This window comes from Podarcis erhardii (genome assembly GCF_964252035.2).
Source record: "Podarcis erhardii genome assembly, chromosome: 16".
In the NCBI taxonomy this organism is placed as follows: Eukaryota; Metazoa; Chordata; class Lepidosauria; order Squamata; family Lacertidae; genus Podarcis; species Podarcis erhardii.
Genome location: NC_138514.1, coordinates 3,096,590 through 3,113,149, shown reverse-complemented (window position 1 = coordinate 3,113,149; position 16,560 = coordinate 3,096,590). Strand labels below are relative to the sequence as shown.

Here is a 16,560-nt window from a genome sequence, read left to right as displayed (position 1 = left end):
AAAATATAATTGAGAAATAAAAATTACATACATCAATATTTTGTTTGTTATTTGTTATTTACCGTATTATTTCCTCCCAAACATTCCATACAAAACACACACCCTCACAAACACACACACAAAAAACATAGTGATAATAATGAAAATAAATATTTTTCCCTTTTATCTTACAAAATCTTTTATTCAATTTTGACTTCCTAGTCCCTTCGCATATATTTTATCTTACAATTGAATGTACACAAAACAATAAACCTTTCTATATAGATTTTCCAATACATTCAGAAAACATAATAAATCCTTAATTGCTATCCACCTCCTTTTACTTCCTTTGTCACTCGAATGCTAGCATGGAGTCAAAACTATTATTGTATTTTTGAACATAGCTTCTATAATCATCCCATTTTTCTGCAAATTTTTGCTTTGAGTTTCTTCTGAGTTTGCTAGTCAACTGAGCCATCTCCACAAATTCCTGTAATTTAATTTGCCAGTCTGTTCTTTTTGGAGCCTCCTGATCTTTCCATCCCTTGGCAACAAGTATTCGAGCTGCTGCAATTGCATACAAGAATATCTCTCTTGAATTTTTGGGATCACTTTGTCTAAAATACTTTTTAAAAAATTATTGATTTTAACATATAAATTATAAAATGTACCACAAAACTTATCACTTATACAATCTTTTTAGACTTCCATCAGCACCTCTGATGATCCACCGTTTTAACCACTTCTTATGCATTTCTTAACTTTATATTGCCTTTACATCTCTTAACAAATCATCCTTCCCCTTCTCCATTTTTGCAATACTTCCAATAATACTCCTCACAAAACTTCTTGCAAACCAACAAACGTTGTCTGATCTTCACAAATACTTTTCAAATAGTCCGTAAATTTACTCCAGTCTTCCGTGAATTTCTGGTCCCGCCAGTTTCGAATCCTTCCTGTTAGTTTATCTAGTTCTGCATAGTCCATTAACTTCATGCTCCATTCTTCAATCATCAGTAATTCTTCTTGCTTCCATTTTTGGGCCAGTAATATTCTTGCTGCTGTTATTGCATATAAAAAGAGCTTACATTCCCTTCTATTTATATCACTCCCCACAATGTCCAGTAAAAATGCTTCTGGTTTCTTTATGAATGTATATTTCAACATTTTTTACATCTTATTATATATCATCTCCCAGAAGCATTTCACCTTTTTACATTCCCACCACATGTGATAAAATGTTCCCTCTTTTTCTTTACATTTCCAACATTTATTACTGACTTTATACATTTTCGCTAACTTGACAGGTGTAATATACCATCTATACATCATTTTCATCACATTTTCTTTTAGAGCAATGCATGCAGTAAGTTTTAAACCTTCTTTCCATATTTTTACCCAATCACTTAGCTGTATATTATACCCAAAATCTTTGGCCCAGTGAATCATAACCGACTTAACCTCCTCTTTGTCTAAAATACTTAATAGAAATGCCTCCGGTTTTTTAGTAAAAGTTATCCCCATCATCTTTTTTTATTCATCGTATATTTCCCCCCCAAAAGTCTTAATCTTTTCACACGTCCACCACATGTGGATCATGTCACCGTTATCAATATAAGATTTCTACCCCGGTGGGGAGTTTCCCTTTGACAGTGTATGGGATCATGGCAGTGAAAATAATGAATAGAGTTGGGGTAATAACGCATCCCTCTTTGGAGGGATGGTTCACTTTGAGATGGTTCACTTTCATCCCTCTTTTGAATGGTTCACTTTGAGAGCCATTGTTATCTGCGATTGTTGCTGTTATATTATCATGGAGGAGCCGAAGGATGTTCACAAATTTATCTGGGAAGCCAATTTTCAGAAGGACAGTCCACAGGGCATTAAGATTTACAGTGTTGAAAGCCTTAGTCAGGTCAATAAACGCCATATACAGGGGTTGGTTTTGCTTTCTGCATTTTTCTTGAAGCTGTCAAGCAATGAAAATCATGTCCATTGTCCCCCTAGAAAGTCAAAAACCATTTTAGGATTCAGGAAGGGTAGCCTCGGATATAATTAGAAGACAGTTTGCTAAGATCCTTGACAGAATTTTGCCGGCTGCAGCTAATAAAGAGATGCCTCAATAGTTTCTGCAATCCATTCTATCACCTGTTTTAAAAAGGTTGATAATTTTGGCATCCCTAAAGTCTGCTGAGATCTCCTCTCTCTCCCAGATTTTTTCAATGAGCTTGCGAAGTTGTTGTGTAAGTTCAATTCCACCCACTTTGAAAACTTTGGCAGGTATCCCATCAGGTCCGCTGACTTTGTTGTTTTTCACTTGGTTAATAGCTGTACACAACTCTCCCAGATTGCAAGTTCATCTCTAATTTGTTTTTGTGGAATTTGTGAGAGGACCTCAGGAGCTACAGGGGAGTTGCGGTTAAGGAGATGCTGGTAATGTTCTTTCCAGCACAGGGCAAAATCTTATTTATCCTTTAGAAGTGTGGTACCCGTCTGTTGAGCATAGGGGGCAAATGCCATGATTTATTGGCCCATATATGGTCTTTGTGGCTTTAAAAAAACTCAGTGCATCATGAGTGTCAGCTAAGTGCTGGATCTCTTGAACTTTTTTTATCCACCAGGTGTTCTTTAGTTCTCTGGTTCTTCTAGAAGAGTGACTAGTGGGGTGCCACAGGGTTCTGTCTTAGTCAGTGATCCGTCCAGCAGTCGTCGGCACTCGTCATAGCTCTGGTAAGGAGCACATCACAGCGATCTTTAGCTCAGATAATTACATACTCGAAGAGGTGCCAGTGGTTCGACTGAGGGTGCCTCCGTGATATTTTAAATTTATTTTTTTGTCGAAAGAGTGTGTTGGTAATAAGAAGGTTGTGTGCTGCACATATAGTCAAAGTAAGATTCCGTTCTGGTTGCTGTTGCCAATTCCTTCGTCCGCAATAGTCCCAGGCCACAGATCGAAAACTTGCCAACTCTTGCATTAAAATCACCCAGGATGATAACCTTAGGCATCTCTGATAGGATGGCCTCCAGCTAGGGGAAAAAAATTTTCTTTAATGTCTTCATTGGCATCCAGTGTTGGTGCATAAGTGCTTAAAATAGTAGCCTGTTGGGTTTGGGCAAGTTTTAATTGAAGGATTGAAAGTTGCTCATTAATGCCGGTAGGGACTTCTGACAAGAGCTTCACAAGATCATTTTTGATAGCAAAGCCTACTCCATGTATTCAACATTCTTGTTCAGGTAGACCCTTCCAGAAGAATGTATAGCCTCCTTTTTCTTCCTTCAGTTGTCCCTCAGCTGCTCTTCGGGTTTCTTGAAGCGCTGCAATATGGATGTTAAAACATCACAACTCTCATGCAATGATGACAGTCTTGTGTTCGGGACACTCATTACAGTGATACCTCCAGTTACGAACTTAATTCATTCCGAAGGTCTGTTCTTAAGTCAAAACCGTTAACCTGAGGCGCGCTTTCACTAATGGGGCCTCCCGCTGCTGCCACACCGTCTGCGTGCGACCTCCGCTCGCATCTCGCGGCAAAGTTCGCAACAAGGAGCATCTACTTCCAGGTTAGCAGAGCTCGATACCCAAAGCATTTGTAAGGAGGATGGTACATAACCCAAGGTTCCACTGTATCTGTGTTATCCAACAAAGTCCTATATTCCATGTTCCATGTTCTACATATGCAAAGCATATTTTTCCCCTCAAAGAATTCTGGGGACTAGTTTACGCCTCCCAGAGTTACAATTCCCAGAAACCCTGAGCAAACTACAGTGCCCATAATTATTTGAGGGGGCCTGAGCCCAAGAGAAGGGATGGGGACCCTTCAAGCTGTGAGCCAAATGTGGTCCTTCTTCCAGATCACATCTTTCACTGGTTCTGCTCTGTGCCCTCAAGAACTTTTGCCTGAATGGAGTATCCTTGAGCTGTGGTCATGCTTCTTGCTTTTTAGAAATGTAATAATAATAATTGAGCTGTATAAATTCACCAAATATGCGAGATGGAGCAGGGATTTTTCTGTAACTGGACCAAACTGAGGAATTTAGTGACAACCCCATTTGAAAGGAGGAATGAAGCCTTGTATAGAAATACATCAAATATAACTCTTGGATTGTCAGAATTTATGAAATAAATATTTGCTTGTCACATCGGTTTACAAATCTTTGCGATTGCGTAGCATTCTTAGAACTGGAGTTTGGTATGAGACAACTTTAAGGAAAAGAAACTGTTGAATAATTATTTGTTAAACTTTAGTAAAGTACTTTCAAAGAATATTTTGAAAATCATATACACCCAGTTCTTTGCAGTCTGACACAATGGGAGACTCATAAAATAAAAATTGCAACTGTTTTTGTTTTTTTTAAAAATAGAAGCTGGAAGTTGAAAGATAAGGTTCCTTCAAACCATACCTCATCTCCCACGATGGGTCCTACATTCGATGGTAATATGTTAAGCCACATGTATCAGTTAAAAACTATATCAGATCATTGTCCATGACACACAGGAATTACTAAAGTTTTGGCGTTTAATGTTTAATAGCCCCCTTTATTAGAAAACTTACTCGGACTTCAGTTGATAGAGGGTGGTAGTCCCTTAAGCTGTTTCAGTTGTTCTGTGGTCAACATTCCTAGAATCTCCCCTGATTCCAGAATGCCCATTGTCTGTCTTAAAGGGCCCTTAAAGGGGCTTTTTGCAATCCCACAACTCTCTTGGACAGACTTCCATGCTGTGCACAAGAAGACGTTTGGGATGATTTGTTTCTTCGTTGCTCCAGGCAAGGCCCATATTTAGCCCAGGGAGCCAGGTTCCCTTTTTACTAAGCTTCCGGGGGCCACATGCCAATGGTGGATGGGAAGGACCAAAGCAAAAAGAGAGTGGGGGTGCCCATCCCTCTCATTCTCTCTCACACACATATTTGTGCACATTTGCACACATAACAAACAAAGCTCATTCATTCATTCAGTCAGTCAGTCAGTCATTCTCTCACACAAACACTCTCACCTTTCCACCTTTCCACTTAGGGACAAACAAGCAAACCTCAGCCATTTCTGTTTCCCTCTGACATCCCTGCTTCCAGTCCTAGATGACCAGCAGGGAGATTAGATGATGCCAGCTGTTTCATGAGCATCCATCCTGATTAATTCGTGGGGAAATTAGACAGCAGTTGTGTCAAAGCAAGTGTTATCCCAAAACTTCTAGTGCACTTTCCTTATTGCAAATAAATTCATTCATTCATTCATTCTGATCTTTTGGAGGAAAGCTCCAAATCACCTTGCTAGGAAGTGATTGAATCCCACCCAAAAAGAGTGAGTCTGGAAATTCTCCTAGTCCTGTATCCAGTTTCCCACAGTGGCAAGCCAGATCTGTGAGTCTCACCTGAGGATTTTACACAAACATTGTTTGTTGCATTTCATTTCTCTCCCACCTTCCCTCCAAGAAGCTCAAGGGGGCATACATGGCTGATCCCCCTCCACATTTCATTCTCACAACAACCCTGTGAGGTAGAGTTGGAAGGGACCACAAGGGGTTAGGGCAGGCTGAGAACAATGACTAGCCCAAGGTCACCCAGTGAGCTGCAGGATTTGAACCCTGGCCTTCCAGGTCCTAGTCCAACCTTCTCACCACTAGGCCCCTTTGGCTCTCTCTGAGAGGGGGGGTGTGGCCTGGATTCCATCACATCATATTGGCTTCTGCCAGGGGCATTTTTGGTGGGTATTCAGGGGACCACCACATTAATCCCTGCATTCAGTGCCTCGTGAATGACTGTGGCAGCATCTTCACTGGCAAGTGACCTTGTGACCAGGGTCATAAGATCACATCTCAGTCACACATGGCTTCTCTGTGAATTCTATAGTTTGTTAATAGGGCTGGGAATTGGATCTCTGTGGGAGATTATTTATTTATTTTAAAAACGTACGTATATACTGCCTTTTATCCAAGGATCACAGGGTAGTTTACAGTATAAAAGCACAAAAATACATAACAGCAAACAAGAATAACTCCCTACCTGCAGTTCTTTGGAAGAAAGCATGACAGTCAACAATGGATATAGAGCATGAATGTGACCTCAAGCTGACAATAATGCTGTATACGTTATCATGTTATTAGATTAGATTTTGTTTCTACTACCCTTAGTTGTTGGTTTATGTATTTCTGGTGTTTCTTACCCACCCTTCAGCCTAGGCTCCCAGGGTGATTGACAGAGACTGATGATATTGCAGCTGTTTCCTTAATCATCAGTAAAGCATAACAATAAAAACATAAAGCACATAACAGTTTTTGTGCTGCTGACTTTAAAGCTGGCTGAGCAAACACTTTAAAAACTTTGCTTTTATGGCATGCTGCAAAATGCAATGCCAATGAGACCCCAGCTGCCCATACAGCATGAATTAGCATATGCAAATGATATGCAGATGTGCATTGTGGTCTTGTGCCCTTTTCAGTACCTGGCAGTCCTTCTTGCCATTCCATGCACTGATTAATGTGGGAGCACTTTCCCTGGGGAGCTGATGCAAAATCCATCATGTTATTATTATGTTAGGGTTTGTTTCTACTGCTATTCTTTTTTATTTGTTTCTTATTTATGTATGCATTTACCGTATTTCTTATTTCTTGCTTGCCCTAAGGTCCCATGATAGGTTGCACAGACAAAAAATACAATTACAAAATCTTCAGTAGTCTGTAATCTGTGGGTCGTATTGTTATGCATTATTTCATGACTGAGAGGCAACTGAAACCCATCTCAGTTTGCAAGTGCGGTTTTAGAGAGAGACTATCCCTAGACGATGCACAAGCTAACCAGATCTCACAGCCATTAGTCCTTTGAAATGAGCTGAAAGCAAAAGCCTCTTTCTGTAAGGATCTGCACTTTTATTATGTATAAAATCAGGGACAAAACTGGAGGAACTGAGGGGTTATGGAATGCTGACAGTACATTATAAGAGTTTTGAAGAAAACATGCAATCCAGCCAGTGTGGTGTCGTGGTTGAAGTGTTGGAATAGGACCTGGGAGACGGGTTCAAACCCCTACTCTGCAAAGAAGACCTAACTCACAGGGTTGTTGTAAGGATAAAATGAGGGAGGACAACTATGTATGCCTCCTTGGAGGATGGGTGAGATATAAAATAAATAAAGAACAAGCAAGCTGTGGCATGTTCCATTGCTTTATTCTGAGTAATTGCTGAATAGTACTGAGTTTAAATGCACCTTGAATACCTGTTTACTGCAAACTGCTTTTCATTGCTATATATACTGGGAATTTAGTGCTGCTTTTTATTTTAAACTATTTTCTGCTGCTTGTTTTAAACATATGTTGCTGTATTTATCTACTACTGCTTTGTATGACTTATTTCCTTCCCAGGCACCCGATGCATCTTTCACAGGATCCCAAAACAAAACTGAGGTCTCCTTTTCTCCACAACCCTGCTGGGTGAGCAGATAGTGAGGGCTGAATTTACACATCACAATAAGCTAGGATTGCTGGCTTTCTGTGGTTTATTGTGAACATGCAGCATGCACCATGCTTGGCACAAGCAGGAGAAACAAGCCAGGAAGCCACAGTTAAGCTTGGCTTGCTTGCATGTTACACTGAACACAGGTACAAACTGTCTCTGCACATCTGCAAGTGTTTGTGTGAAAGAGTGTGTGCTGGTTGATTGTACAGCTCAACTATTGCACACAGAGTATGCACACTCATGAAGGTTGCATGTAAAAGCGCTTTCCTTGTGACATCCAAACTTTGGATGGTTATGTACTGTACTTGTTTCTCCTGAAGCCTGAGTCATTCCCCAGCATCACACCATGGTGTGTTGCTGTTGGCTCTGGAATCCTAGAGAGAACCAAAGCATGATCTCATATACAAACATTGCAAGGAAGCCAGACTTAGTTGCAGCTTCCTGCTTCTTTCTCCTGCTCATGCCAGACAGGGAGTGAAGCAGGAGCGATCAGGCACTAGGACAAATCGCTTTAAGCCAGCAAGCCTGGTTTATCTTGATGTACAAACTCCACCTTTCTCTTTCATGGCCGGCCTCTTGAGAAGCTTCTTGCCCACAAAGTGTTAATCTCTCTCTGCATTTCTCTCTTCATTTCTGATTGCTGCGAATTACCATTACCATACAGATTGAGAAAGCCAGGTCTGTGATTGCTCAAGAGCCTTTGCTTCAAGTGGCCAAGGCCTTCAGCACGATCCAGCCTGCAGCCAGGCCCTCACTCTGCACCTGCCTCTGATGAGAACGGCCTCTAAGGACTCCAATTTGGAAAGGAACCTAAGGAGGTGATGATGATGATTGATTTAAATCTGGCTGTTTCCAGTCAGCCCTGGAAGTCTGTGCTAACACTGTTCCCCTTTCCTCAAATCTACATCAGCTACCCTGTTCTCTCCCCCCCCCCACACCCTATTAAGACCCTGATCCCACCTGAGGTGCTGTTTGAGCTTAATTTCCTCAGGCAAGAAATTGCATTAGCCACCAACTGTATTCCTTTTACCCCTTGTGCCTGCTGGTTTCCACTCAGCAGTCTCAAGAAAGGGCCATAGCTCAGAGGTGGAGCATCTGCTTTGCATGCATAAGGTCCCAGGTTCAGTCCCCAGATAAAGAAGGGAAAGATTCATCTCTGAAACCGTGGAAAGTCCCTGCTAGTCAACAGTCCTGAGCTAGATGGTGCACCCCAGATAGGGGAGATATATAAGCCGAAGTCAGGGCAGAGCCTCTCTGTTGCTGCAACTGCATCATTAAGTGCACACCTAGGAGTAGCTGGGGACGCGGGTGGTGCTGTGGTGTAAACCACAGAGCCTAGGGCTTGCCGATCATAAGGTTGGTGGTTCCAATCCCTGCGACAGGGTGAGCTCCCATTGCTCTGTCCCAGCTCCTGCCAACCTAGCAGTTCGAAAGCATGTACAGTGGTACCTCTGGTTACGTACTTAATTCGTTCCGGAGGTCTGTTCTTAACCTGAAACTGTTCTTAACCTGAAGCACCACTTTAGCTAATGGGGCCTCCTGCTGCTGCTGTGCCACCGCCGCACGATTTCTGTTCTCATCCTGAAGCAAAGTTCTTAACCCGAGGTACTTTTTCTGGGTTAGCGGAGTCTGTAGCCTGAAGCATCTGTAACCCGAGGTACCACTGCAGTACAATTAGATAAATAGGTACAGCTCCAGTGGGAAGGTAAACAACATTTCCATGCACTGCTCTTGTTCGCCAGAAGTGGCTTAGTCATGCTGGCCACATGACCCAGAAGCTCTCTGTGGCCAAATGCCAGCTCCCTCAGCCAGTAAAGCAAGATGAGCGCCGCAACCATAGAGTCGTTCGGGACTGGACCTAACGGTCAGGGGTACCTTTACCTTTACCATTAGAAGTAGCTGAGACACATGCAGAGTTTGGAGAAAATGAAGGATAAGGTGCGAGACCGGTTACATTATGCTCAGATTAAAGAAGTTTTTAAAAATGACAAAAAGTTAGGGTTCCAGGTGGAGAAATCGAAGTTAGAAACAGAATTGTTAGAACCAAAGACCAAGGTACTATCTAGAATGTATAACTTGCTGCTAAAATGGAATACACAAGACGAAATGGTTAAATCGGCTATGATAAAATGGGCACAGGACATTGGGCATAACATTATGTTTGAGGACTGGGAAAGGTTGTGGACCACTGGGCTGAACTTCACCGCATGTAATGCTCTGAAGGAAAATGTAATGAAAATGATATATAGATGGTACATGACCCCAGTTAAACTTGCCAAAATATACCATTCGTCTGATAATAAATGTTGGAAATGCAGAGAAAATGAAGGAACATTCTTTCACCTCTGGTGGACATGCCCTAAGGTGAAGGCCTTCTGGGAAATGATATATAATGAGCTGAAAAAGGTATTTAAGTATACCTTCACAAAGAAACCAGAGGCCTTCCTTCTGGGTATTGTCGGCCAGAAGGTGTTAAAGAAGGATCGAACATTTTTTATGTATGCAACAACGGCAGCAAGGATTCTCATTGCAAAAAACTGGAAAACTCAAGATCTACCCACACTGGAAGAGTGGCAGATGCAGCTGATGGACTATATGCAACTGGCCGAGATGACCGGCAGAATCCGTGATCTGGGAGAAGAGAAGATGGAGGAAGACTGGGAGAAATTTAAGATGTATCTACAAAAACATTGTAATTTGGTTGAATGTTAAGAAGGATGCTAGATTATAAAAAACTGGCCACCACTAAACTAGATTTAAATTTGATGATAAGTGAGACTAAAGAAAATATAAAAATTTTTTGGAAGAAGTGCTAGATTATATTTGAATGAGTGGACATGAGATTGTAAACAAGTTGATAATTTGTTTGGAAAAAATTTTTAACGATGTAAATGGGAGCGGGAGACGTGAGGGAGTCCAAAGAAGTGATGAAATGGTTGTAAAAGAAGTAAGATTGTTTATTATTGGTGCATTTGTATTTAAAAACCTTAATAAATATTTAAAAAAAAAAAAAATAGAAGTAGCTGAGACACATAGCACTGATGGACTTTCCCTAATTTGTAAGTGTACTTTTGACAATAAAAAGTTAATTCCTCACTTTGGGCATTTCTTGCCTGACAGTGCCATATTTGAAGCAAATTCCCAGCAGGTTTTTCACTAGAGGTCTTAACCGGAGTAGCCAATGTGGTGCCATCCAGATGTGGTTGAACTCCCACCACACCTGACCACTGGCAATACTGGTTGAAGGTGATGGAAGTCCCAGCAACACATTGGCTGCCCCTGGCTGAACCCAGCCTTCTTCACAATTGGTGTGACTGACAGAGCTGGCCTGGAAATGCAGAGGTGGCTGATGCTCTCCTTGGGCTTCTAGTGGCAGCAAGCAGCTCCTGTTCTACATTTCCCACAATGCCTTGGGGCAATGCTGCATTGGACATTCTGCAGAACTGTAGGAAAAGTAAGATGGTGGCTCATTTTCTCAGGTCATCTGCAAATGCACTTCAGGTGTTGATGGGACAAAGAGGAGAACCTGTCCTAAACACCTTTAAACAAGGAGGGGGGAATCTGTGACCCTCCAGGTGTTGTTGAACTCCAATCCATCAGCCCCAGCCTTCAAGGGCAGTGGTCAGGCATGATGGGAGCTGTCACCCAGAGGGCCAATTTCTGCATCCCTACCTTAAAACATGGGCAGGTTTGTATGAGAGAAGCCATCACCTGCTGACCCTTTTCTCTAAACTGAAAAATCCAAAAGGTGCAACCTTTTGTCTTTGGGGAGTTTCTGGAATCATTTTGGTTGCCCTTTTCTGAGATGAGGGAAGGAACAGAAAAGCAGCTTCACTTTTTCAAAAAGCTGATTAAACAGCAGATCTGTCAGTGCTGCAACAAGGAGAAACCAGGATGGTCCCCACAGAGCGTCAGCAAAAGGCTTTCTCCCACCCACACCAACTGAGCAGCAACTTGACTGTAATTGGGGTGTATTTAGTCATTACAGTTAACTCAGTAATTATCACCTTCATCTTTTTCTTTCTGTTAAAAGGTTGTTGGAAAGGAAAAACTGGGGAAGAAATGGCACTAGAGATGTCCCACCATGGCGGAAGGCAAGAGAATCACGTCTGCACATCTGCCATTTTCTGCTTTGGCTTTTCAAAGTGTGTGTGTGTGTGTGTGTGTGTGTGTGTGTGTGTGTATTTTTAAAAAATTAAAGTAAAAACCCTAACCTCTGTCACATTTTACAGTGAAATGGTGGCAGGTACCCTCCTTCCCCCCCTTCACCTGCCACTCGAAGCTATCAGACAGGATGGGATTATGCAAGGAAGACAGTAATTAAATGGCAGGAGTAGGAAAAGCCACTTTAAAAGCCATTGTTATTGAAATGAGACCACCCCCCCCACCCCCCACCCCCAGTGTAGGGAGAGCCTTAAGGCAGCAGCCCTGATGAAATTTCTTCAGATAGGCAGGGCTGTGGTGGTTAACTGGTAAATCCAGACTGCTGCAACCAAACAGGAAGTTAATTATGTGAATACAATTAAAGTGTGCTTGTTTGTTTCGCTAAGTTAGTAGCAGCCCAGGTAATTGTGACCAGCCTTAGGACTCTGGGAAGTGGTGGGTAAGTCTAACTGCTCCTCACTCTGCCATAGTCTCAGGGAAGTTACTTCTCCCAAGCTGCTATTTGCATTTCAAGGGAGATTCCCATTCCCATCAATGCAGGCTTCTCTTGAGTTGCCAATAACTTCAGAGAGGATGTTTCTGTAGGGATTGTGGCATGGAGAGAAAGAGGCTTTCTGGACTGTGGCTATTTTGGGATGGGATGGGATGACAAGAGGTGATGCTCGGTGCTCTTTTTCTAAAAAAAGTGGTGCCAGAATTCACCATGAAGGCCTCCTTTGTTCTCTTAGAATGGCAATGGCACCCACCTGAGAGGTGCTAGAACTGAGTTCCGGTGAGTTCCAGCTGGAAAAAAAGGCCCCAGTGATGCTTCTCATTTTGCTACTTGAGGCAAATCGGGAAGTGCTGCCTGGCCACTGCCACCCCACTCAGCCACCTCCACCAGCAACAGAGAAGTGGCACTGCCATTGGCACCAATTTCCGGCAAGATCTCATGAGATCTCACCAGAAATTGGATCCAGTGCCAGTTCTACTTCTCTGCCATTAGCAGGGTGGGCAGGGCACCCAAGGGGGTGCCACCTCAGGGGCTTTCACCACCTGAGTCAGGGCTTCACGCTGCCTCATGGGTAGGCGGGGCCTAGTGATCACATACCAACAAATAGAGGTTGCACAGCTAAGTTGATTTGGAGCTCTTGCATGTAGGATAACATTTGCTTGATAGCATCCAACCTCCATGCAAAGAAATGGTGTATTTCTTGGAGGAAGGCAATGTGTGGCTTCATGGTTATTTTCTTTTGACAGGGTTTCCCAACCCCCTCATGTTTAGTGTAACTGTTTTTAAGCTACCCATTCTGCTTATCTACTTTATAGGATGATTCCCTGCCAACCCGTCTGGGTTGCCCTGTGTCTCTCACCTTATATTGTCTGTCGAACCTATTAAGTTGCGCTGACATAAAATGTGATGGCTGGCGGAGGAGGGGGTTAGAATTAGATTTGGGTTAAAGATTACAGAAAATAGCCTATATATAGTCATATAGGTGTTTATTTGGGGTATATTGGACCATCTGGTATCTAGCCAGTTGGTCCTGAGTCTCAGCTGGCATGGAGGGCCTTGTTTAAGAACAGGCTGTCTTCTCTGTTGTTTGCAATAGGCAGTGGTCAGTGAAACAGTGTTAAGTGCCTTTGTGACTCCTATGTTGGGTATAAGGTTTATAAGCGATGTTGTCAGTGTTATTAACAACATTATTGGTTTGTTGGGATGGGGATATGGGACTCTGGCACCACCATTGAGCTGGTTGTGTGTCAGATTTTAGCCTGTTTGTGGATTGTTTTATTTGGTATAGGTTTCTTTCTTTGTTTTCCTTTTCTTTTAGCTGCTTATTTTGTTTATTGCCTTTGTGTGGTGAAGGAAGAGACGGAGATGTTGGTGTGTGAGGGTGGTCTATTTTTGTATGTCTGGTTCTTTTTGTGTTATGGATGGGCGTGGGGGATCTCTATAGCGGGGCAGGGGGTAGTGGTGCTGCTGGTAATATTAATGGCATGGGTGAGAGGAAAAGGGGAAGGGAGTCACCAGTCTGTCAGTTTGAGGTGATTTCCAGTTGTTTCATTCAGCTGTGGTTGTTTCAGGGTTTTCAGTCTATGGTATGTGGGTTTGGTTGATTTGGTTAAGGTTGGTTAGCCATCTTGTGTATGTTCAGTGGGACGGTTCTGTGAGTGGTGCTTGACTGTACTGGTTTGCATTGTCGTGTCATTTCTGTGATTTCTTCTTCCTCTACTGTCGTCATCACTTGCTGTTGTTTCATCATGGCTGTCGTTTGGTGGGTCTGTCCGTTGCCATTCTGGCAGATGGTCGAGTCCGAGGTTCTCCAGTAGTTACAGGGCTTCAGGTATGTTGGTGGCCATTTGCTGTGCTGTGTTGGTGGTTACAATGAGGCAAAAGGGGAAGCCCCATCGGTACTTGATTCATGCTTGTTGAAGACATTGGATACATGGGCATAGGCTTTTTCTTCGGTCTACGATCTCTTTCATTAGATCCTGTAAGGCCATGATGGGGTTTTCTCCATATTGGAGAGTGGTTGAGTTTCTGAGATTGTTCCATATTTCTTCTTTCTTTTTATAGCAGGCAAAGCACACAATGATATCTCGGGGGGGGGGGGATTCGGCGTAGGTTTGAGAGCTCTGTACTGCGATCTTCAAGGTCTGCTTGTTTGGTTCTCATTTCTGTGCTTTCTATTCCAGGTGGCTTACCAGTTCAGCCAGCTCATTTTTCGCACATGTGTTTTCCTCTCGGAACTGCTCTATTAGTCTTTCTTGCATTCGGTTCTTATTTTCTAGAATGGAGATGGTGCTAATGAGGGTTTCTACTTTGGAGGCCAGGTTGCTGGTTATTGTCTGCAGGGCAGTCACTCTGTTCTTCAGTATTTCTTCTAATCTCTGTTCCATTTCCCTCAGGTCTCGTCTTGTTGTTGGGTTGTTGTCATCTTGGGGGGGATGTTGTGGGCTCAGTGCGGTTCGCCATCTCCATGGCTGCTGCCATCTCAATCTCCCTGATGTTCTTGGTTTGAGATGTGTGTGGTATTCTTTTGGAGTGGGGTGTGTGGTAGTTAGGAGTTTTGGTGGTGGTTCCTGGGTGTTGTTGAATTGCTGAGTTGAACAGGCGTTGTTGACTGGTGGCTTTTGCAGAGTGTCTGGATTGGGCGGCCATTTTTGTCATGTCTGGGCTGTTTTTAAGGACTTCTCTGGGGTCTCTGTAGGCTGGCAAGGTTGTGTTCAAGGCAAAACAAAACAAACAAAAGGGGGAAAGAAGAGGAACAAAGGGGAGAAGGAAAAGTAGAATAAAATAAAAAGGGAAAATAAAGAAAGAAAATAGTAATAGTAATAATGAAAAATTGCAGTGGTGGTTCAAGTTATAGTATGAGGTAGATGACCACAAAAGGGTGGGGGGAGTTACTATTGAAAGTGGATGGGGATATATATGCATGTAGGTATGTGGTTTATTATTATTATTATTATTATTATTATTACTACTACTACTACTATTATTGTTTGTTTGGGGGGAAGGGGAGAGAAGAAAAGAGAGGAGGGGGGATGGAAGGGGTAGGAAATTTAAGAGTTAAGAAGGAAGGAAATAAAGAAAGAGAAAGAAATAAAGAACCTGAAGATGTTGAGGTGGTGCTATCTGGAAGTAATACCTTGAGGCAGTGGTACCTCTGGTTAAGTACTTAATTCGTTCCGGAGGTCCATACTTAACCTGAAACTGTTCTTAACCTGAAGCACCACTTTAGCTAATGGAGCCTCCCGCTGCTGCCGCACAATTTCTGTTCTCCTCCTGAAGCAAAGTTCTTAACCCGAGGTACTATTTCTGGGTTAGCGGAGTCTGTAACATGAAGCGTATGTAACCCGAGGTACCACTGTATATATCAAATAATAAAAGTAAAAATAAAAAGTATATAGAAAACCCCTTTGACAGGGGGGGAAATAAAAGTATGTATATATTTGTGTGTGTGTGTGTGTGTGTGTGTGTGTGTTCTCTTTAAATAGAAAAAGGAAAGAGGAAGGAAAAAAAGAAAAAAGAGAGAAGGGAAAAATAGCAATAGCAATAAAGTGGAATAAGAAGTTTTGGGGTTTTTTTAAAGGATGATGATAATAATAATGGTAGGGTGGGGGAGGTGCGAAAGACTCAGATTTCATATTATTCTATATATATTTTCCTGTTTAATTTAAAAAATGAGAAATAAAAAAGAAGAGGACATCAGGGCTGAAGTGGCGGCCCCTATGTTAGTTCAGGACTCCTTTATGGGTGCTGCCATTTTAATTATTGAGAGTTAGAAAAGAAAAAAATGAGGGGGGAAATTGGGCCGTGTGCTTCTATGCAGCCTCCCTGGCTCTCCCGGTCCCCCCCCCCCCACTCTCTCTCTTGATGGCTGCAGTGGTAATGGCCGTGACAGTGGAGGCTGGCAAGTGTTCGGGGGGGGGGCGCTCCGCTGCATTGTCTGTTGGGCTCCAGAGGCCTCTGGACCTCTGATCTCTGTTGGAACACTGCTGGGGTGATCCCAGTCCTGTTGCAGCCAAGGTTGTCAGGTGGGGGGGGGGTTGGGAGCCTCGCGCAGCCCCCTCAGTCCTGGCTCCCTCCTGCTTGCGGCAGTGGCTTTGGCAATGAATGGACCAGCCAGAGAGCCCTGCAGGTGCTGGCGGTCCCTATAATAATAATTTATTATTTATACCCCGCCCATCTGACTGACTTTCCCCAACCACTTTGGGCTGCTCCCAATCAAATGTTAAAAACAATACAGCATATTAAAAACTTCCCTAAACAGGGCTGCCTTCGGATGTCTTTTAAAGATAAGATATCTGCTTATTTCCTTCACATCTGAAGGGAGGGTGTTCCACAGTGTGGGCGCCACTACTGAGAAGGCCCTGTGTCTGGTTCCCTGTAACCTCACTTCTCGCAATGAGGGAACCGCCAGAAGGCTCTCGGCGCTGGACCTCAGTGTCTGGGCAGAACGATGGGGGTGGAGACGTTTCTTCAGGTAT

General features: G+C 42.9%; 1 protein-coding gene across 1 annotated transcript in view; it reads right to left on the bottom strand.

The window, feature by feature from the left end:
- R3HCC1 (R3H domain and coiled-coil containing 1) overlaps positions 1-14,469 on the bottom strand; it is a gene marked incomplete at its 5' end in the record, with an annotated part of 32,197 nt that extends 17,728 nt beyond the window's left edge. Inside the window, one exon of the mRNA XM_081844337.1 lies at positions 14,275-14,469. Coding sequence (XP_081700463.1) covers positions 14,275-14,469 — 195 coding nt within the window. The remainder of the gene's footprint in view (positions 1-14,274) is intronic.
- Between the last annotated feature and the right edge of the window lie 2,091 nt (positions 14,470-16,560).